The 22,612-nt window shown below is 44.3% G+C and overlaps 2 protein-coding genes across 6 annotated transcripts in view; one reads left to right on the forward strand and one right to left on the reverse strand.

Moving 5' to 3' along the window:
• The window catches only part of MAEA (macrophage erythroblast attacher, E3 ubiquitin ligase), a 49,774-nt gene extending 39,071 nt beyond the window's left edge, over positions 1–10,703 (reverse strand). For 2 of the 3 annotated variants that reach the window (XM_084285851.1, XM_084285853.1), the window contains exon 1: positions 10,613–10,703. In XM_084285851.1, coding sequence (XP_084141977.1) covers positions 10,613–10,681 — 69 coding nt within the window. In that variant the 5' untranslated portion in view covers positions 10,682–10,703. Of the gene's footprint in view, positions 1–6,065; positions 6,083–10,612 lie in introns of those variants that run through there. The other variant, XM_084285852.1, reaches the window with a different exon arrangement.
• A 715-nt stretch (positions 10,704–11,418) lies between these two features.
• The window catches only part of CTBP1 (C-terminal binding protein 1), a 228,916-nt gene continuing 217,722 nt past the window's right edge, over positions 11,419–22,612 (forward strand). For 2 of the 3 annotated variants that reach the window (XM_084286841.1, XM_084286842.1), the window contains exon 1: positions 11,419–11,467. The gene's annotated coding sequence lies outside the window, so the exon portion shown is untranslated. The remainder of the gene's footprint in view (positions 11,468–22,612) is intronic. The other variant, XM_084286840.1, reaches the window with a different exon arrangement.

A 22,612-nucleotide genomic window follows, 5' to 3' on the forward strand; every position in this document is an offset into this window, starting at 1 on the left:
GAATCGTGGCCAGACCTTTGCCGAGGTGTTAACTCATCCTGCCGCAATGGACAAAGCGTGCTGAGTCACAGCTGAAAATCCAGCACTCACCGCCCGCACGGCCAACACATACACCCATTTTATTCAACCAGAGCTCTAACTCATAAGCAGTTGTAATGACAAAAGGTTTATAGACACGTCGGCAGCGTAAAGAAGATGAAGTCTACAGAACTGGATGTGTGACCTAGCAACAAAGGGTAACAGAAACCCTCAGCATTAAATGCCTTCTTTGTCTTGACTTGTAAGGGCTTTTCCCAAGCCCCTGCACCAAGCAACTGAGTCTGGGGAAGAGGTGCTATTCACAGGAGTCTTAAAGACAGCAGGAGAGGACTCTGCAAAGCTGCTGTCATCTCTGAAAGGTCACCATGAACACGCAGAGTCCTCAAAAACCAGAAGGGACAAGCTTAGTGCCTCACTTATTGCCAGAAGTGAAAGCTGGAAGATGCAGTTAACTACAAGCTGGTCTTCCTCAACTCAACTCCTGGGAAATTTATGAAAAAAATATTCCAATGGAAGCCACTTCCAAGCTAACAAATGTACTCTGGAAATAGCCAGCTTGGACTTGCCATGAGGAAAATGGTTTGCCTGGTTTGGGTCAGCAAGCTCAGAGGACAACAAACTCAAAGTGCTTGATAATGCTGGATGGTGGAGCCGCCACTGAGAATAAGCCTGACAAGCTGGAAAAATGCACCAAAGACTTCATGAAATTCAACCAAGGCAGAAACCACAGCCCTGCACCTGACACAAGGCAACTCCAGGCACTGGCAAAGGCTGCAGAACAACTGGCTAACACCACCTCTGCAGAAAAAGATGTAGCGGCCCTACTGGACCCCAAATTAGAGAGGAGTGAGTGCCAGACTTGTGGCAAACGCTAACCAAATACTGGGCTGCATGAGCAAGGCAGTAGCTCGAGAGAAGTAATTATTCCCTGTGCTCAGCACTGAGGCAGACTCACTGTTAACATTACACCTGGTTTTCAGGCCCTTCCCCGCTCCACACAGAGGAGATGAGCTTGGAAGAAGGCCACCAAGATGGTGGACACAACACCCAAAGGGGCCGAGAGGGGCAGCCATGTTTCACCTGCAGAACAGAAGGCTACAGGGAGCTGGGAGAGGCCCAACCTGATAGCAGCCCTCTGCTACCTAAAGGTGAAGGGCACAGATAAGAGCTGGGCAGACTTTTCTCATCATTACAGAGCAAGGAGGAAGGAGACACAGCTGACAACTGGCACATAAAGATATGAGCAGCCACACCAGGTAAGACCAGAAGTCCCTCTGCCACAGCATCCAGAAGGGGCACGGCACTTCAAGAGGCAAGAACATGAGGTTACTAATCCCAAACAGTTTATTGGAACTACCTGAGCAGGAGGTGGAGGTTTTACAGCGAAAACATTTCTCACAAACCCCGCTGGTTGTTGTTGACCTGCAGAACTTGAGCAATCCAACGTCCTGTGGTGAGGCATTTCACAGCCTCTTGCACTGTGTGAAGAAACACTTCTGGGTTTTGACTTGTCATCTGCTAGGCTCATTTGAAACCCTTTTATTCTTGTTTTGGAAGAAAAAATGAGCTTTCACTGTCTCCTCACCTCACATATTGTCGTTTGAGATTGAAGAGGCCCTTCATTCTTTGAATACAGCCATTCTGTATCTCTAATCACCCTTGGCCTTCTGTGGACATTTTCCAGCCCTTTTTCAAGATGAAACAGGGGAGAAAACCAGGCTAACTCAGGAGAAGATGAAACTGGATTTTTACTGTTACACAATGAGGGCCTCCGTTCTTCCCTTTCCCAACACTTGTCTCTTTATCAGTATTACCCTGAGTGTTCCCAGAAAGCATTCAGTGTAACCCCAAAATTTCCCTAAGGATAACGATCACTTCAGTCAGGTATTTCACACGTGAGACCAGGACTCCTTCCTTCCACAATCACTGACTGTATTGTGCTACACTTACCTACACTGAATTTCACCTACAATTTTAATGCCCCTTAAATCTCTTGTTGGTCTTCTACAGTGCTTCACACTTGAAGTAAGTCTGTAATACATTCATTACTTCAGTATCATCAAGGAAACAAGATCATCTCAGTACTCATTCACTCCTCCTAGCTGGTCAAAAAGCTGAGTATCAGCAGTACTGGCAGAGACCCTTGCCAACTGCTCACGTTAACCTTCTTCCATACAGAGACTGGATAGAGAACCTTGATCTTTAGCTCTTATCTTTCCCCCAGTTACCTACCCACGTAAGAACTTTCCTCTTCTTTCCTTCAAGAGTTCCTGGTAAGGGGTAATTCCAAAAAGCAATCAGTAATACTAACAGATTAACCAAGAATCATTGCCCTACCCCCCTTAAAATAAATAAATAAATAAAATCACTGAAGTCCAGTGTCTCTGGATGGCCCAACTCTCCTTGGGAAGCCCTATTAAATAATGTACTTCATTACATATTTGATTAGGCAGGATAGTGTATGTGCATCAATAAACCATTGGTTGTAAAGGGAAATCAATTACATGTGCTGAGCACCTCACCAGAATTTTACTTAAGGAAGCAGCAGCTTCAAACAAATGTTTCTATTTCTTCCTTCATAGCTATCCTAAAAAAAAATAATAATCTTCAGACTACTTCAAGAAAAGTGTATTTACCAGCATTTACCACAATTGCCAGAAAAAAATCCAGAAGAAAAATTTCCAGAATTTCCAGAAAACTATGGACATGCGAAGAAAGGATTCTCCCCAGGGGAAATGAGCTTATTTACAGAAACTGGTACATCCTGCATTTCTGTTCCTTTAGAATGTAGGATGTTGAACCAAAGCATAATGTTACTGCATGAAATGTCAAATACCAGCCTGATGTTGCCCGCAAGTTTTCCCAGCTGGCTTACATTAATACTGAAAGATTAAATTGCACACGTTTCTTTCACAGCTAATGTTTTGTTAAAAACCTAAGTTAGAGCAAAAACGAGTCTTTATCATCCCACAAGTCTTAAGCCTTACAGCAGCCCTTTGGCACACCAGTTCCCAAACTGATCTGGTCCCACCCCAAAATACAAACAAGATTCCTTCTTCACTTATGCACATTCAAGCCTGAAGAGCTCCAAATAAAAGTGGAAAGTAAAGCTCAACCAACCCGTATCTGACCACAACATTAAAAAATACTTCTATTCCACAGTGATTGCATATAGGAAACTACTTAAATCGCAGCAAAAAAAAACACACTCTGTATAGCTACCATTCACATATTGGAAATTACAGAGCAAGAATGATACTTCAAAAAAAAAAGTAATCAAAAAAGAGCACAGACAAACATAATTTACATAGATCTAAAGTTTTGTAAAAGAACAGCCAATTTTCCCCTGGATTTGGTGGAAAGAAGTTAATCAGGTGCAACTTGACCACTGTACCCACTCACAGGCAGGGAACTGATAACTATAAATTTTGACTTTATAGAAATCTGTACGAATCATCCTTCCTTACCATTACAGTTTCAGAGCTGGATGTAGATATAACTCCTTGCCATGAAGTGTCCAGCTGTTTAAAGACAAATATCTATATTGCATATCTTTTCGAGTGAACCCAGTCTTGGGCATGAGGGAATTCAAAATGGATTTTTAATTTTTATCAGGTACATGAAGTCAGTTAATTAGCGGGAGTAGGAATAAAAATATTTAAGAAATAGAAAAAAAAGAGTCCTACCAGATTAGGTGGGGGAAGCCATTACAGAACCGTGCTCTCCTTTCAAGGGAGAGGAAAAATTATGTGCTTCCTCTCACTTGTCTTATCTCACGAGGCCTGCAAAGCATCAGAGAGTTGTACAAATCTACACATTTCCAAGTTAATCCAATATAAGTCTTTCTGAGGTATGAAAAAGCTTTTTCCAATACTACGTATTGTGCCCTTATACGACATTAAGCTTAGCCATAGATAGGTACGGAAGAGAAAGGAAGAGTGATGAAGCTCTCAAACCACAAAAATAAACAAACCACAGAAGCAAAGAGAACTTAGTCCTACTTTATGCAAGGGGAAGAGGAAGTATGAGAATATAGAAAGAAAGAAACATCTCCTAAATAGTTTGAAAATAGACCGCATTGTAAGAAAAGGTAAACTGAGCAAGAAAACACCTTTGAGCATTAAGTTGCATCGTTGAGACCCAAGTAGGTCACCATGCTTACCCTCAACAGAAAAAGTCCAGGACAACTATTACAAATGATGCCAGGTGAAAAATGACACTGCAATAAACTGTTACAATTTACCCCACAAGCCAACAACAAATCAGTATTTCTATGCAGAATTACTGAAATCCTGAACGTTTACATTTCTTCCTCTAACTCTTGGATTATTTCAGAGCTGAGATGGCATCACTATTTCTCACTGAACTCATCCAAAATGTAAATTATATCATCACTTATTCACAGAATGAATTCTTCTGATTCACAGCTCTTCTCAGTCCCTTGTAGTAATATTTTTTTCCTTGTTCTAGGCAAAATTGGAAAAGGAAGAGAAAATTAAAAGAAAGGAGAAGTAGTGTATATCCAAAAGGAGAGGCTTAGAATAATGGTTAGATTTAGGTTTAATTAGACACAAGCATGAATATGAATCCTTGAAGAGACAGATCAAAACAGAAAAAATAATTGCATTAGCCTAAACGCAGTTGTAGATCACTTGGATTTTTTTAAAAAAGTATTAATTTTTTAAAGCAGTTTAAGCTTCCAGCAACTTAGCCAAGCGTTTTACAAAGCCTCTATGAGGGCATACAAAAGTGGCTCACATCCTCACGTGAGCAGGTTGATGGCCATTTCAGAGCCACACTAGGGGCATCACAGACCGGTCACTGTCATGACACATGTTGACAGCCACCACCTTGGCCTCACACCTCGTTTAGATCCTTCATTCTCCAAATACTTCCTTGTTTCAATCACAGTATCACCTCTTTAAATGAAAGCAGTTGTTGCCATCCTCCTATGTGCACGCACCACTGTGCTACTGGCTGGAGCCTTGAGGCTAGGGATCCTATTTCTGCTCCGATTGCTCCCAAAATAACCAGTTCCAGCTGAAGTGACAGCACTGCACCTAACCCATAATTAAGGATTATTGGTTCAGTAGATCTGTAGCAGGAAATATGAATGACCAAAGTTCTCCATAGGTTATCTGTATTATTACAGTTCTCGTTGCAGCGTACAACCCAAGGCAATCCACAGAAGGCTCGAAACCAAAACTGAAGTAGATCAAGAGCAGACTATGAATCGGTTAAGTTATTGGGTACCATCATAAAGATAACCTGACAATCTAACCCTGCTTTATTTAAATGAGCAATAACGTAAATCAGATTGGATTAGGTAAGCATCAATACAGCAGATTTCACATTTTGTGTCAGGAAATACAGCCTAAAGTTGTGCTACGTGGAAGTAAACTATGGGAGGCCAAGCACACCGTGATGGCAGCTTCTTAAGTTTACAGACTGATGGCACCGGGTGGTCCATGACATCCCATAAGAGCTCCACTCCTACCACCGTACATTTTCCTCTTACTACGACAGCTTTAAACATTTGCTAGCTCATCTTTACTACTGTTTTCCAGCGTCTGAAAGCGTTCACTGCTCAAAGACCCACGGATTTCACAGATATTCTTGCTTTACATCAACATTTGAAGACCCCAACATGTTAGCTACCATGCAGACATTATTTCTGCATCTACAACTTACACAAACAAAACTCGTAAGATCACAGGGCACTGTCCTGTGAAAACACTACAAATCAAGTACGTGGCAACTGTGAACTGTGAATCAGATTAGAATTCACATTGACGATACTAACAGGCCTTCTGCAAAATGTTTGTGAGGATTTTCCTTGAAGTATTATCAGCACACTATTGTGCCTCCAGGAAAAAAAATCAAGCAACACTCCTAGCTGATGGCCTTGACTGCTACTTACTGCCTTTCATACAGTTTTTTTCCTTCATTAATCACTTGCAAATGTAGTTTATAAGCTGAGAGCAGGGGTGGAAGAGAGACCAATTCCCACAGGAGCCAACTCCTACTTCAGCTGCCTTCCAATGCTGAACTTCCCCTGAAGTCCCAAAGTTTCAGACTTCCCATCGACCAGAGGCACGCGGAGCCAAGTGCAGGAGAACAGCACACAGAAGATGTCACGCTTGTTTGCTGGCATGCTCCTGGTGTGTTGAAACAGGAAGTGCATTATTCAGCAACATACTAATGCTTGGTATGGACGTCTGAGGCACGCTACGTGAGTCAGAGCACCCAGCCTGAAGACTGATTCAGTGCGAGATACGAGCGTTCACGCCGAGGTAGTACAGAGGTGACTTACTGCTACAGCCAGCTTCAGCCTCCCACCTGACAAGTGTTCACTTTTTTATGCACCGCTATATTAAAAGGGCACTGGGTGTTGGAGTTGTATTGCTTCTGTCCTCTTGTTCCACCTATACCACTCTCCCTGAACAGCTTCTGCTGTTGTGCGTTTAAAGCTTCAGTATTACGAGCTGTTGAATACTTCTGTCAAAGTACAAAGCCACGCTTAAAAAACAACAAATTCCAGTCAAGCTGATGAAGGCAGGGAAAAATGTAGCACGACCGATTACGCAAAAAGGAATCTTGCACCTTTTCTCTGCTCCAGCAGGAAAAGAGGTTGACCCAAACAGCTTGCCAGTCTTCACTACTGACTTAGATGATGGTTCTGAGCACACCTTCAAAATACAAAACTTGAAGAAGTTAATAGGTTAGATGGTCGTGCTGCCATTCAGAGGGACCTCAACAGGTCCTGGGGGAATTGAGCAAACAAGAACATCACGAGCTTGAGGGAAATGTCAAATCCTGCACTTTGGGAAGGAACAACCACATGTTGGTTAAACAGGTTGGAAAGCAGCTTGGCAGAACAGAACCCGGGGGTCCTGGGGGGCAAGTTGACCATGGGACAGCAGTGAATCCTTGCAGCAAGAGCACCCAGGTTGTGTTAGGCAGACTGTGGCCAGCAGGCCATTGAGGAAGCTGCTCAGCACAAGTGCAACTCCTCCTGAGTGCCGTGCCCAGTTCTGGGCCTCCAGCACAGACACGGACACACTGCAGGGAGCACAGCAACAGCCCACCGAGATCGCTAAGAGGTTGTTTAGCCTTGAGAAGAAAAGGCTCAGTGGGGAATCTTATCTGTGTGTATAAATACCTGATGGGGAAAGAAGGCAGAGCCTGACTACTCTCAGCAGTGAGCAACGAAGGGACAAGAGGTAACGGGCACAAACTGAAATACAGAAAGATGCCATGCGAACAAAGGTTTTCGGTTTTAATCCATAACAGGGTCAAACGTTGGAACAGGTTTGCCCAAAGAAGCTGCAGTATCCACCTTGGAGATATCCAAGGCCACACTGGACACAGTCCCGAGTGACCCGTTCCAGCTGAGCCTGCCACATGCAGAGGATGCTGGAGTCACCTCTCCAAAGACCCTTTTCAACCACAGTTACTCTGCAAGTCTGTGAACTCGGGACAGAAACAGCATGTGCTTCGTAATCCTGTTCTGTTCTCTGTCCCCCTATTTAGCGATCAGGTAAACCTGGTATTTCCAGGAGAAATTCACATCTGATTAAGTCTGCTGCCAGAATTCCCCTGCCACAGCTGCCAACAAAAGAACCCCATCAGCTGCACTGAGATGATGCTCAAGTATTCTGCGCTTCCACACCTCTCAATTTGATCTGTCTTTTTCTTGAAGCAGTTACAGCACAGCTAACCCTAAACTGCTGCCAACAAACAGCTCAGATTAAAAAAAAAAATGACACATGATCATCTTTTTCTTTCAGGTCTTCCACAGTGCACTTTTGGGGTCTTATTGCACTCCATTTGCTGGTTCGGTTTAACAATTATTCACGCTTGTTAAGGATACGGGTGCATTATCTGGTTTCCTGTCATCACTTGGTTATTAGTGTTCCAGCAAAGAACTACGGTAACAGTGTTTGCATTCATTCCTTTTTTAAATTGCCAGCTTTCACGTTATATCCTCTCAGAGGAGGCCAGCACAGCTCTCTAGGAGCAGGCTCCCCCTCCCAATGCCACAGCACTTTGAAGGAAGAATAGCTGGCAACCTCCTTGTCCTTGACAAGGGAGGAGAGACGTGGGGGAAATATTCAAACATTATTTTGTACAGTTAAATAGCTTGCCTGGATTCATCTGAAGAAGTCAATTTACTTCTCCTGAGCTGAACCGCTGAAGAACAGCTGAAGCGTTTCCACTTCTGCAGCAACCACAATTTAGCTATGGCAAAGGGATTTCCCTTTGCAGTTTTAAGCACTCTTTCACATGAAAGGCACTCTGGAGAACGTACTGTAAATGCAGAGCTATTACACAACCATCATCTAGCGATGCTGGCATGAGGAAGCTAGAGGGAGGAAACAGGAAAGATATAAATACAAGTCTACAATCTTTCATATTTCACTTACATCAGGGAAAATCACCAGCCTCCAAAGCTCCAAGAAAAATATGTGAGCCACTGTGTTGGTGACCGTAATTAAAAAAAAAAAAGATCCGTATTCATTTCACATAACTGGAAATAAAAATTCACAGAGGCTCGGTCCTACACAAACTTTTAGGCACCTACCTCCTACCGAACAAAATGGAATCTGGGATCAACGTACTTCAGTAGACTTCAGCCTTTAACGCTCATTTCTCCTTGCTGCTTTTTCACCTCCACCACTAAAACGCTTCGATACATGACTCACAGTTAACAACACTTAAGAGGATACGTTCAAGGGATTTCAGCAGACACTATTCTTGCAGATTTCTTTAAAAACAATGAAAAATGCTACTAAAGATTACAGAAACAACCCAGAAGTGGAATGGGTGCTGGGAAGAATCAACAAACATCAGCTGTCCTAGGAAATAGAAGAGTTTCAGTGCAAGGGTGTCTCACCCTTCTACTATTTAGCCTCCCAACATTACAAACAACATTCCATTCTCTGATGTATATTTTTGTTAAGATTTTTTTCGGGGGGAAAGCATGCTTGGGGAAACGTAAGAATTAGTCCAAAATATTAGCCAGCTTTTAAATGGCTGGCACCTTGACAACTCATCTTAAGTCATAACCAAGAAAACAAGAACTCGCTGATCCTCACTGCCAGCAATTTTTCAGGAATGTAACAAGAAAAGCTGTGATAACAACTGGACGCGGCCATGAAATGATCGTCTTAACTTTAAAGGCCTTCACATTGTTCTGGCCATGGAAGGTGCTAGAGTGGTCTCTAAACCTAATTTAAATTTTTAAGTCTGACAGCGTCAGCTTTAAAGAATATCATCATGACAGAAAGAAGCCTTCGTGCGTGGAAATGGGAATCGAGATTTTGTCGTTGTCCTGCTTCTTGGAACTAAGTAGAAAGCCAGGAGGGTGGAGAACGAGGACATGCACAGGAAGAACATAGCTAAAAAGCCTGCAAAACAAACACTGCAGAAAGCACACAGCACTTACTGTGTGAAAGTGCAGCATGAGCTCAGCATAACAAAGTTTAGTCTGCAAAGCACCTTCTATGCATGGAAAAGAAAGAAGAAAAAAAAAAAAGAAAACACGTTGATACGCCAACCTGGGAGATGCTTAAATAAGCATTTTGCAGCACAGAGCCTTCTCCTAGCTCCCTCCCACAGCCGGAGCTATTAATTGGGTAGACCTCCGGTACAGCCGACACCAGACTTCAAACAAAGGTTTCCATTGATTCCTACGAGCATCTTCCTTCCACTTCAACAGTTCTGGGAGGCGATGACCTTAGCGCTCAGCACCCAGTCCTTCCTTCGCCTCACAATACCTGGAGGGGAGCAGCCAGGGGAACCCACCGGCCCTCGGAGGTTGCTCAGCACCCTTCAGGGCACCCTCCGAGCTCTCAGATCCTCGCTCGCTGGGCTCAGCCGCCTCGCCAGGCCTGCAGCACGTCCGTCCCTTTTTGTCTTTCAGCTCATCCCCACCTTCGGGGAGCCAAGGAAGGATCCATCTTCCCCCCCCAATCCCAAACCCAACCCCAACCCCAACCCCACAGCAGCACGCCCCCTCCCACCCTCCCTCCCTCCATCCATCCCCATCCCCAGCATCCTCCCCAGCCCACCCGCACCCCCCTTAAACCCCAAAAACAACCCCACAGCGCCCAATTTTCCCCCCCCACAGCCCCCAACCGGCGCCCATTTTGTCACTCGGGGGGGGGACGGGGACGGGACAGCGGGGGAGGATGGGGACAAGGAGGGGGGGCACGGAGGAGGATGGGGACAACGGGGGGGACACCGAGGGACCTCCCCCGTCCCTTGGGAGCTGTCGGGGAGGGCTGAATATTCCGGGCACGTCCCTCAGCCCCGCCGCAGGGGGAGGGGACGGGGAGAAGCGGCGGTGGCAGCGAGCTGGAGGCCGAAGGAGGAGGCTGGGGGCGAGGCTGGGGTTGAGGTTGGAGCCTCCCAAGCTCTGTGAGGAGATGTGGGGGGGGGTTGGTGGAGGGGGGGGGCACCTCCGCCTCCTCACCGCCGCTCACAGCCGGGCGAGCGTCACCTTCTACCGTATTAACGAAGGTAAAGGAGGAGGAAATAAAGGGAAGGGGGGGGGAGGCCGGCCACCCACCTTGAGAGTGGGGTACTCCTGCACCTTCAAAGTCATTGAGAGCTGAGCAGCTGATTCCTGCACCGCCATCTTGGAGCAGGCAGCAGCCGCCCCCCCCCTCAGCCACCTCCTCCGCCTCCTCCTCCTCCCGCCCACCTCCCCCCGGCGCGCGGCGCATGCCGGGTAACAGCGGCCCCCTCCCGCGCGGGAGGGACGAACCAATGGCGTTCCCCCCCCCCGTCTCCCTCCTCCCCCCGCCATGGAGGTGGTACGCTCCACGGGGAGGAGGGGGGAGAGATGAGGCGGGGTGGGGAGAGCCAATGGGGGCGGGGCTCTCAGGCGCGCCTTGGCGCCGCCTCCCGGGATGTGAAAGCGCGGCTGGTTGGGTGGCGCGTTGGAAGGGGGCGGGGCCGCGCGGAAACGCGGACAAATCAAATGTCGGAGATGAGGGTTACGGCACTAGGATGGGCGGGGTTTTTCGGGGTGACGGACAGCGCGCTGCCCAATCGCAACGGGCGGTGCGCACTCGCCGCCCAATCAGAATAAGCCGTGGAGCGGGGTGGGCGGGGCCTAAAAGTAAATTTTCCTGGTGACTTGAAACGGCCGTTTGGACACCCCCATGAGGTGTCCGGGAAGGGGAGGGGCGGGGCGAAGCGGGGCGGAGCCCTCGACGGACGGGCCGCCCGACCAATGGCGTGGCTCCGTCCTTCTGACGGGCGGGCGCGCGAGCGAATGGGGCGGCGCGGTTGAGGGGAGAGGGCGGGGCGGCGGGCGGCGGCGTGTATATGGGAGGGGATGGAGGGAGGGGGCCGCCCCTGGTCCCGCGGGGAGGAGGGAGCGGGTGAGAGGCGGTGAGGCGGCGGAGGTTTAAATAGCGTGAGTCCCCTTCCCCTCGGCTCCCTCTCCCCACAGGGCTTCTCCCCTTCCCCGAGCTTCTCGAGACCCCACAGAGCCCCCCGAGCGTGCCCGCAGGGTGAAAGGGGCCCGATCCTGCGGGGCGTCCGGGGAGTAAAGCACCCGGAGTGCCCCTGGTTGGTGTAAAGGGGGAGTAAAGCACCCTATGAGTATCAGTGGTGGGTGTAAAGGGGGTGTAAAGCACCTGGAGTGCCCCTGTTTGTTGTAAAGGGGGAGTAAAGCACCCCCTGAGTGCCGGGGGTTGGTGTAAAGGGGGAGTAACTCACCATATGAGTATCAGTGGTTGGTGTAAATGGGGAGTAAAGCACACGAAGTGCCCCTGGTTGGTGTAAAGGGGGAGTAAAGCACCCCATGAGTACTCGGGGTTGGTGTAAAGGGGGAGTAAAGCACCCTATGAGTATCAGTGGTTGGTGTAAAGGGGGAGTAGAGCACCCCCTGAGTACTGGTGGTTGGTGTAAAGGAGGAGTTATGCCCCCCTGGAGTCCCCGTGGTTGGTGTAATGTGTGGTGTTATAGGGGAAACGCGTGGCGGTGTGCTCTCAGTGTCCCACGGGGAGCTGCTCGTATGAGGAATAATAATAATAAAAAAAAAAAAGTGAAGTTGCTGGTGGGAAACTGCACGGGAAGTGCTGAGTGCTCGCTTTGGCTCTTTGCAGAGATGTTTCAGGTCGCATCTTTTTGGGGTTCAGGGCCCTAAGGAGCCTCCCGAGCTGGCTGCAGGTGCAGTCACCATGGTTCTGTGCTCTCAGAAGTTTCTGGTGATGGGATTTCCAGGCTGCAGGAAGCTAGGAAAGTGAGCACAAGTGTGTCCAGGAAGATAAAGCACCCTTCTACGATCTGAAAAAGCAAGTTGTTTTTAGTACAGGTTGCTTTTCTAGGGTATTTGGTAACGTTACCTATTACCATAGGCCTGATTGCACCGAGCACATCTATCCCACACAAAGGGCTGGTGGTAAATAAAAGAAAACGTGTGCAGCCGTAGAGCTGGGTGTTAGATCTCTTCAGTTTTTTCCTGCGAACTGTTTGTGTTTACTCTCAGCTGGCCTTCAGGCTCATGCTGCCTGTAATCAGCAAACTTATGCCTAAATGTAATTTGCCAAGCCCGCACCAGGTGTGAAGTCTTGGTTTAAAAGGTGTATCAGTAAAAGCGTTTACCTTACTTACACCTGGGTTTAACATTCATGTCTAGGCACGATCTGGGGGCTGGATTCTGCAAGAGGATTTGTGTAAGGAGGATTTTGCCTCCACAAAGGCTCTGTGCAGGGAATGGTTCACCTGGGCTCGGGGGGGGGAGGACGGGAAACTTCTCTGTTGTCGCTGTATTTACAGACTTAATTATGGAGCGCTGTGCATTCTTCCTGTTGTTCCTGTCTGCTTTACATGTTCTGTAGGCTAATATTTACAGGGGAATCTGCTGTCTGATACTCCTTGCCATTGATGTTACTGAACAGCTTGAACTAGCATTGAACTCTTCTAGGGCACATGCAGGGACTGAAGGAGTGTGACTTGAGTGTGACTTTTGTGTGGTTCACTGATTTGTTTATATATTTGTCCAAAAATCTTACTTACACAGGTTTTTGAGAAGTAAAATGTTAGTGGTCCTTTTTGATATTTCGCTAACTATTGTGGTGTAACAGGTATTTTGTGGATATAGGTTATGTGCTCGGACTGTACCTGTCTTAACACCGGAAAACTATTGGCGATGGTTTGTCAGATGTTAGTAACCAAAGGTACGGGGCTTACTGGAACAGATGGCCAAGCAACCATCATGTCAGAGAAAACAGCATGTATGCCATGTATTCTTAGTTTAACACAAGAGGGAGCATGTCTAATCTTTAACCTTTAAATATTGCAACTTCAGAGAGGAAGCTTTAATTGTTGAGTGTCAGCTAATTTATGTTCTAGGCTCCGTGTGCAAATATTGATACAACCTATTCATATTGCTGGCATGTTTTCAATTTCAGGTTGTAGCTGTTGATTTGTAATGGGAATGCTGGCCTGCTAAATGTGGAGATGAAAACTACACCGATGATCTTTTGCACTTGTTAAAATCTGTAGATTTCTGCTGAATTGAGCAAAATATTTATGGTTATTGTTATTCAGGGGTATGGTTATTCATATACGGAGGTTGTACTTTGTTCTTTCATATTAGGTTAATAAATGTCTTTTGCTTAACCTACCTTACGAAGTTATAAAGCCCAGGTTTAATTTAATTTAGTTTAATTACCAGTGCAACTTTGCTTTTACAGTTCTCGTGAATTCTACTGGTCCACTCTTAAATAGGAAAGAGAAATTTGGATTTAGTAAAGGATTGTGTAAGATAACTTATTTTTTTTCTATGTCCCCTAGTGGTGTAAACAGAATCAAAATCAGCTTCCATTTTGTATTTATTGTCATTGTCCAGTTGAATCATGACTTATTAATGTTTGTCCTCGTTTAGTATTTTATTAATGTGTATTAGTGATTAGTTACAATTAAGCAGCGTGTGCAGAATCCTCTAAACTTTAAGGAGAGCCTTATGTGTGTGAAGTTATCTTCAGTGTTTCCAGTTATTTTTTTTTTTCCCACTTTGCTCCAGGTTAATGGTGAGAGATAGATCATAGCATCATTCAGGTTGGATGTCTACTGCTAAGCATTTTTTTCAAATTATGTTTTTTTTTTTTTTTTCCAAAACTTTAAATACTTCATATGTTGTTTGGTATAGCAAAGTGGAAACCTGAGTGAATAGTCCTATGGATCGAGATTTACTCCACTTGCCTGTCTTTCCTTGTTGTGGACATCATAGCCCCTGTAGCAGGGTGGCAGAAAGGAATGTGTGCCTCCATCACTTCTCATCGTAGCACATGAGGGTGGCGTAAGCCAGTGGTAGGAAGTTGTGTTGTGCTGGGCTGGGTAGGAGCACGTGTCGCCCCATGGGCATGGAAGAGCTATCTTCCCCTGGTTGGATGAGTGGTGATGGGACTGTCTGTGTTATGTAGAAGCCTTCACTGTATTCTTCTGGTGAGTTATGATATATTGAAGACCTTGCTTTTCATGTCTTTTTTCTTTTGAAGATGGAAGAAATGTGTTGTTTTTTTAAATTGCATCTACTGTCCGCAGTATTGTTTATAAGGTGTTAATATCAGGGTAGCTTATCATCAAAATATACATAGCAGCTAATCTGTGTTAGCAAGACAGGAATGTGAGGTGACCTATACTAATCTCAGATACCTTTAAATATTTGGGAATTGTTAAAATTTTTAGGAGATGAATGAGGATTTGGGAAATGTTTGCCTCGAGTATTTTGAGACAAACCCTACTGGGAAAATTGTTGCTTTACTGAGTTATTCACAGCAACAAAGCATTTTAAAGGGATTGCTCTGTGTAAATGGATATTGTTTGATTTTATAGAATAGATGTGAAACAGAACTGTGGCATCAGAAATTCACAGAGAGCAGGGAAACTCCTTTTGATGAACAAGTGTTGATGCGCTGGGTTTCGTCAGGACCAAATGAGCTGCCTGTTGCTTTAGATACTTCTCAGTCACAAGGGGCAAAACTTGGACTTCAGTTTCTTGCCCAGCAGACATAGCATGTAAAACACTTTTACATTAAATGCACATCTTGACTTTAAATGAAATTACTAGTATGGCTGTAGAGTTCTTGTTTCGGTATTGTACCTGTTGAGCTTGTAACTGAGAAGTGTGTCTGGGTTGTGTAAACAGGCGGGAGAAGGTGGTTTTATGTCTGTACCTGACAGGAAATTTTACACCCCTATGGTGTAAAACCCCAGCAGACCCCAAATAAACCCATGGCCAGCAGACCCCACTCCAGTTGCACCAGTGGGTGATGACTGGGAGAGGTGGTGCTGCTGTGGCACCTCTTGAACACCAACATCAAGCACTAACTGGGGGCAACTGTGGGTAGTTTTCTTGAGTCAGAATGATTATAAGGACACTTGTGAGAGCTACTTGGCTATGGGCTCAGCAGTGGGGTCCCAGGACGGGACCTCATTGCCCTCAGGAGCTGGGGCCGGGCGCTCAGCACAGGCCTGGCCTGGGCTGAGTCAGCGGCGTGAGCAGGCCCTGGGCTGCCCCGGGCCGCGCGGTGCCTGCCTCTCTGAGGCATCACGCAAAGCAGCCTCATTGTTAGTTTGCTTCCACAAATTAATAAAATAAAGGGGGGTCAAAATACACAACACAAATCAATTTCTCAAGAAATTTTATTTTAAATAGGGCTCCGTTTGCATTACACCCCCTCGTCGTCCCCCCCCAGCAGCATGTGGGACGTGCTGCGGCTGCCAGAGCGCAGCAACTCTCAGACTGGGCTAAATGGGTGGTTTAAAATCCCATGGGGTGGGGGGGCACCTGTGAGCTTTTTTTATTATTATTTTTTAAGCCGGGAGGGATTTCTTTTCACTTTGAGTCGCAGCCTGCTGAAAAATGGGGGGGCTTAGAAAGAAAGCGCTGACACAGCCCCAATTCCAGAGCGGTGCCCTCAGTGCTGCCGCAGCAAGTGCCCGGGCAGCGCCGCCTGCTCCCCTGGCCTTGTGCTTCGCCTTCCTTCGTCTGGATGCATTTTTAACTTTGGGAAAGTTTGCTATTATTTAAAGCCCGGAGCGGGTGGGCAGCGCCGAGGAGCGGGGCTGGAGGAGCATGGACTTGTTCATCTCAGCCTGATCTTGTCAGTAGCAGCAGAGCAGAGGGAGAGAGGGAGAGGAACTCCGGCTGGGGCAGCGCTCCAAAGGTTTGTCTGTTATTTTTATACCGAAATTACGCCTTAGTCGCCAAGTATTCGGCGTGCGGAGCGGTGCTGGTGATCTGTGGCTTCGATACGTGTGTATTTAGCGGCGGGGGTGGTTTGCCAGAGAGAAGATTTGCCTCTGTGTGTGTGTGTGTGCCGGCGAGAGCGAGTGTGTGTTGCGAGCGGGGAAACGCTGAAGAAGAAGAAACCCTGTTGGTTCTCCATGCAAATGACCGCTTTGGTTGTAACAAAAGCCTTGATGTTGGGCTTGGAAAAATGATCTGACAGTGTAACAACCCCAGGCCACTTTCGCCATGTTTTTGTTTATTCATGTTTCATTCCCTTCGCTGTAGCTATTGCCCAGATGTTTCCCATTTTCCCCGTTTTTACACCGTTGAGCCTTTTCGGAGTTAGCAAGGGAAATGTGTGAAAGAATGTTAACAAAACAGCGAGGTGGTGCAGATGTTTATACTTTAGTTCTTGCGCTCGCCGATACTGGCAGAGGGATACCGTGCATATGAAGGAACGTAAGAAAGCATCTGCTTTAACTAGCAAGCTCGTAATTTCCAAATGTGCCCATTGTAACTTGAATTTTCGCATAAACAGCTGAAGTGAGCACGTCCCCGGTGCAGTGTGGCTGGTCCAGATCTCATTTGTTTGCTACTGTTTTTTTTTTTTTTTTGGGGGGGGGGGGGGAGGCTGAGGGGGAAGGCGAGTAAGAACAAGGAAAGGAATATCTGTGACACAACATGTATGCTCCTAGATAAACTCCTGCCATCGCGGAGTGCCTCTAAATATTTGAACAGCTTCTGTGAAGTCAAATAAAATTGGTTACCATGAGAAACAAAAAAAAAAAGTCTAATAGAACAGTTGAGCACGCTAATGAAAACCTGAATGTAAAATTGTTTCAGAATCATTCCAGGAATTGAATTAGACAGCAAATCTTTTTAATAACAGTCATAGTAACACGTTTAAACATTTTAGCTTCTGAGATCCTGGAAAACAACACACAGGGTACAGAAATAGCAGGGGTGGATGGTTTCTTCTCTTACTGTCGCATAAATTGAAACGTAATTGTCTACTAATGATATTAAAATCAGTCTGTTTTCAGGATTTTATGCTTGTTGAACATATCGAGGCATACACAAATAAAATCTTTAATCTTAAAGGACAATGATTCAATGTCCGGACCCAGTGGTTAAATCAGATGTGGTAACTATGGTGAGAGGTAAAGTTACTTAGCTTCTCACAGCCCATGCATATGTGGATTTCTTTTCGTATAATGGAGATTAAGGAGAAAAGGATTAGAGAATCTAAAGGGAAATTTTGAGCAGGAGACCTGTAGCCTTGCTCTGGGAATTAGCACAGAGGAGGCTTTTAGAACAGAGGCAGGATGGAAGTAAACACTCTCTTGTAATATATATTGATGATAATTCTAGAAAGGAGTCTTTCTGCTTGGGAATATCTACAGCAGCTCACACGTACAGGAATGAAATCAATCCTCTGCATGTGAAAATAATCCTCCCACTCCAACAAAAACAAATAAACAAAACCCAAGCGTGGATCTTTGCATTATACCAAGTGACAGCAAGAAATCAGGTGAAGTCTGATATTCTGAATTAACTCATTTTAGGCTCTTGCAGAATAAAGCAATATTGATTATTTGGACTGCATGGCATGTCTATTTTTCAACATGCATGTCGTGTGTATTTTTTTTTTTTTTAAAGAAGCACTTCAAAATAAGTGGTAATATGGAGTGGAAAACAAAACTAGCTTAATATTTTAGCTAGTAAATATGGGGGGTGTTTGAACTGTAGCCAGAGGGACTTTGACCTTGTTCCTGGTTTTCCTTGAGTTGAGAGGTGCAGTGTTACCCTGGGCTTTTCAGGAAGGAACTTGAGGTTGTGCTGATCAGCTCAGAGGGATATGGGAAGGATTGCCATGCTGGTACGAGTCGTATGGTCTGAGAGAGCCACCAGGGTTACTAATTAGTAAATAGCTATTTGGTATGTTTTGGAAACAGAGCTGTGAGAGGTCAGGGTTAATTTTGAGTACAGAGGGACCATTTCTCACACTGTAAGTGCATGCACTATTACAGTGCAGAGATATCTTGGAGATAAGAGCTATGTTCAGCTTTCTAGTAATAGTGGTTAAAACTTAGCAGGTTTTAGGCAATGTAGTAGAAACATCTTTATTAAAATACTTTAAAGTTTTGAATTTTTCCTCCCAACTAACACAATGCTTAAAAAAAAAAGCAACAAACATCTGTTAGGAGAAAGCCACAGGGGAACTAGGAGTTCAGCACAGTTTATACACTGGATGTTAAAACTTAGGATATTTGTAGATTTGCTAGGGAGCTCTTTTAGCCTTTTGTGGGTCATAGTCCTGTACTTTCCTTTCTCAACTGTTGTCAGCGTGTGCTACCAAATAGCTGTTTGGGGGAGTGCATTCACTATGACAATACAACAGTGTGTGTTCAACCTGGGGATGGAGTGGATGTTTCTGGACTTCAGGCACACTGAGAAGTAATAGGCCCAACCTCTGGTTAACTCACATTCATTGCAAATCTCTTTCACAATAGAAATGACAACTCAGAATGTATTGATTTTTGTTTTTAAATGGTCATTTATTGAAAAGTGTTAAAACCCCACTATTTATATTATGCCTTAATAGGGAGATAGTAATAGAAATCTTTTTCTTTCCCTGTAGACAATATTTTGCTTTTTTTCTTTCGTTGGAGTTGACACTTGAATGGACTTGTACTTTGTTATTACATTAATAACAATTATTATTTCAGCTGAGATTTTTCATTTATATAAAGACTGTTATTTTATATTGAAACAGAAAGCTTCCATACAGTGGAACAAAAGTCAGATATAGCCATTGATACAAGACAATTTCAGTGTTGAACATATTTTCAAATTGTTTTATCATTTTTCTCAGTTAGGATGTACCAAATTTAAGAGAGAGACTTGATTTTTCAGGTACAGGATGCGGTAAACCCTAACGGGTGGGGTAGGACAGCAGTGAAATCAGTGAAAGTACTGTCTCCCTTGCTTTCCGATCAGGTTAAGTCAATTTACCTTTATCTTTAGAAGGCTTATGAGGCAATTCCATCTTAAAGTACTTGAACATCCATTGATGAAGTTTTGAGACAAGCCATATTTTGTTTTAGAGGGCCACACATCACCAGTGGATGGTGGATGCTCCTGTAATGCTTTTATATCTGCAACAAAAGTCATTAAGCACTTAAAAAAAATAAATCACTAGTGATATTAATAATGAAGTGTTTCCAGGAAAACAAACAAACAGACAAAAAAACCAACAAAAAAAACTAGATGAGGACAGAGCTGTTGAGGTATTTCCAGAAGACTGTTAGTAATTTTGAAGTTTTCTTTGTAGCTGAATACCAGGTTAGTATTTTGATAGTCTGTCAATACCCAATATCAATCTCTGTCAAAGTTTAGGACGAGACAAGCTAGTTGACTTGCTCAGCTGTTCTGTTGGGACTCAGCCAGCAGTGTAGTGTAGCAGCATTTTAGGATGTTGGGGGGGGAAAAGGGAACTCTCCGCTTCCCGGTAAAACTATTTACATGAGCATGGGAGAATTTGTGGCCTTCTCAGTTGCATTTGTAGATTGCAAAAATGAACAAAGCGAGATTGAGAATTCCAGCTCAAACAGCAATGTTTGTGCTCGGCCTCCAACAGCTGAATAACTTCACTGAAGTCTTTGGGTCTACAGAATTGAAAAAGGGTTTTGAGGATGAAATTTTACAGTATTTATGTTGTTCTCCTCGAGTGTGGCCATGGAAATTCTCCAGTGCAATGCAAACTCTTAGCTGTCCAAAGGTCTTTGAGAGATGGTTTTCACTCCATTTGCACTTCATCTAAAGCTCTGTAAATTGGTTTCAGGTGCTGTGTAGGGTGTATGGAACAGCTTAGTGCTCTAAGAGTGTGAAGGGAAGTTTAGAAGGGGTTAGAGTGAACTGCCAGCTTGTACAGGTTATTCCTCACAGTTTGCATTGGTGATTTGCCAAGGACTGATAAATATTATCAGCCTGAGAAGAGTACCTTGCCTGAGAACACCAGGTAAGTATTAAATTTCGATGATAAAATTTAAGAAAGCGTAGTTGAGAATAAAAATTGCATTTCAAAATTCAACAGTTTCCTTCAGGTGTTTCTCCCCTGGAATGATCTGTTGGTATCTTCACCCTTAGTAGCTCTCAGAGTTGGTATTTCACTGCTGAAAATGATCGTTTGCTGCTCTCTGCTTTTGGTGTAGTTGAAATAGCCCCAGACACTTCAAACAACAAAATAAAAGGATATTTTAAAGAGCAAGATTTTGTTCTAAAAACACTTCAGAATCTTAAACAAATTTCTCAAACAGTTTTCCAGTTGACAGGAATGTTTTTTCTTCATTTGGAGAACAAGCCAATATGGCTTAGTTTGTGAAATTTGTTTATACAATGGTATTTTCTGTCTACGCGGTGCCTGGAATATGTCTTAACACATACATAATAGGATAAATAAAAGTTTTTGTATCCAAACAGCTTCTGTTTATCTTTCTGAGGAAGAAGCATGTGTAGGAAGAAGGGATTCTTTCAGCTTTGGGAAACCGAGTGCATGCTCTATCTGGTAGATTAGGACATTTGTTAGCTTGGTAAATCTTAGAGCCTCAGCTATGTGACAGTTTCCTTTTAAAACAATACAGATTAGGTGTTTTTTTTTTTGTGTGTGTGTGGAAATCATTCTAACTTTTGCTTTGTTAATGCATTTCTCTGCATTTCTCAGGTAACCACGATGGGTTTTGTGAGGGAAGTTAATCAGTGAGGTTGGTGTGAAGTGGTAGTGCCTGTACAGGTTGGAGCATCTGCCCTGTGTTTTGTAAAGCAGGAATGGCAGTCTGAAAGCTTTTGCATGCCCTTTTTTTTTGGGTAGAGCTGTCCCGATCTTTCTTCATTTTCCTGCTTTGCTTCCCGATACTCCTCCAAGAAGAACATGGCATGACATTTTCTTACATCTTTTCAACTGTCAAATGTGTGGGTATATCCTCTTCTTCTTCTGTACCTTGTTTATGCTGCAGTGTGACAGAAAAGTAGAGGTAGAAGTTGATAATAAATTAATATATTACTCTAAGTACTTTTAAGCATATTATCTTTTTTTTTGAATATCCACTCTTTCACCCTCCGTTGCTGCTGTGAGGGAGTGATATCTGTGTCACAGTCATTCCGTCTTTTCAGTGTAAGTGATGCGAATATGGTCTGATGCTGTTAGTATATCATTCTCCAGGCCCTCTGGTAGAAAAAGATATGGAAAACAAAAGCAGTGATATCCTTCAATGTGAGTTGAGAGAAGGTGACCAGTGGAATTTCAGCCATGAGAAGCAGTCAGATCAATGTGTTACACTCATGCTGTTGCACGGGGGTTGATGTGCTCGCCCAAAATCCTGGCAGAGAAATTAAAGGAAAGATCTTCTCTGCTTTTAGGGTATTTGGGAAAGATTCTCTTTTTAAAATAATAATAATAAAAAACACTTCCCATTCTCCTCAATGATGGCGGGACAGGAAATTGGTTCTGCAGATTCCTACCTCCTGGGAAGGCAGCTTGAAGAAAGTAAGGCTTGGGGAGAGTTATGCAGTCTGCAAGTTATGCAGATGAAATCCTTTAATCTATTTAAGATAAATTGTACTACTTTCAGCCCTAAATTGTTATAGTAGTGAAGATGTCAAAACCATGGTGACATTCATTGCTGTAGGAGCAACTCCAAATCTAACTTCCCTGATCCTGATGTCACTGTATCAAAACACACTTATATTCTGATTGTAGATCAAGGTTTCTGGACCTTATTGATATTTATTTTGGAGAGACTTAACTAAATCTAGGCGTCGTTGCTTTCAACTCTAGAATCTCTGCCCAGCTAAAGGAAAAGATTGCACGCTCCCATTGAGGCTTGGGGGTGGCAGGATAATTGCCTAGAGACAGGAAGTATGCATGGGCTGTAAGAACAGATAGTTTCAAGTATCTAATTAGCACTGTACAACAAAATTAATAGATACAAAGATGGGTATGGCAGATATTTAAATCAATCTTTAATGTCATTCTAGGTTTTGGATGTTTGCATTTGATTTTCAGCTGTTTTATTCTGGTTTTGACTACAGATTATCCCTTTGTTCCTCATCATTTTTTCAGCTTTTATGGTTCTTTGATAGTGTTTTGTCTTTCAGTACTGTTTTTTTTCTTTCTGATTTAGAGCCCACTGGTGATAGTTTTGTCTGCTAGTCACACGTTTCCCAGAAATGCCAATAGGATTTTCTGTTCCTTTGGATGTGTTTCTAGATGAGGTGATGTCAGAAGAAGGTACAGAAAGGTCCAGCAGCTTAATCTTG

This window comes from Netta rufina (genome assembly GCF_964035555.1).
Source record: "Netta rufina genome assembly, chromosome: 4".
Lineage (NCBI taxonomy): Eukaryota > Metazoa > Chordata > Aves > Anseriformes > Anatidae > Netta > Netta rufina.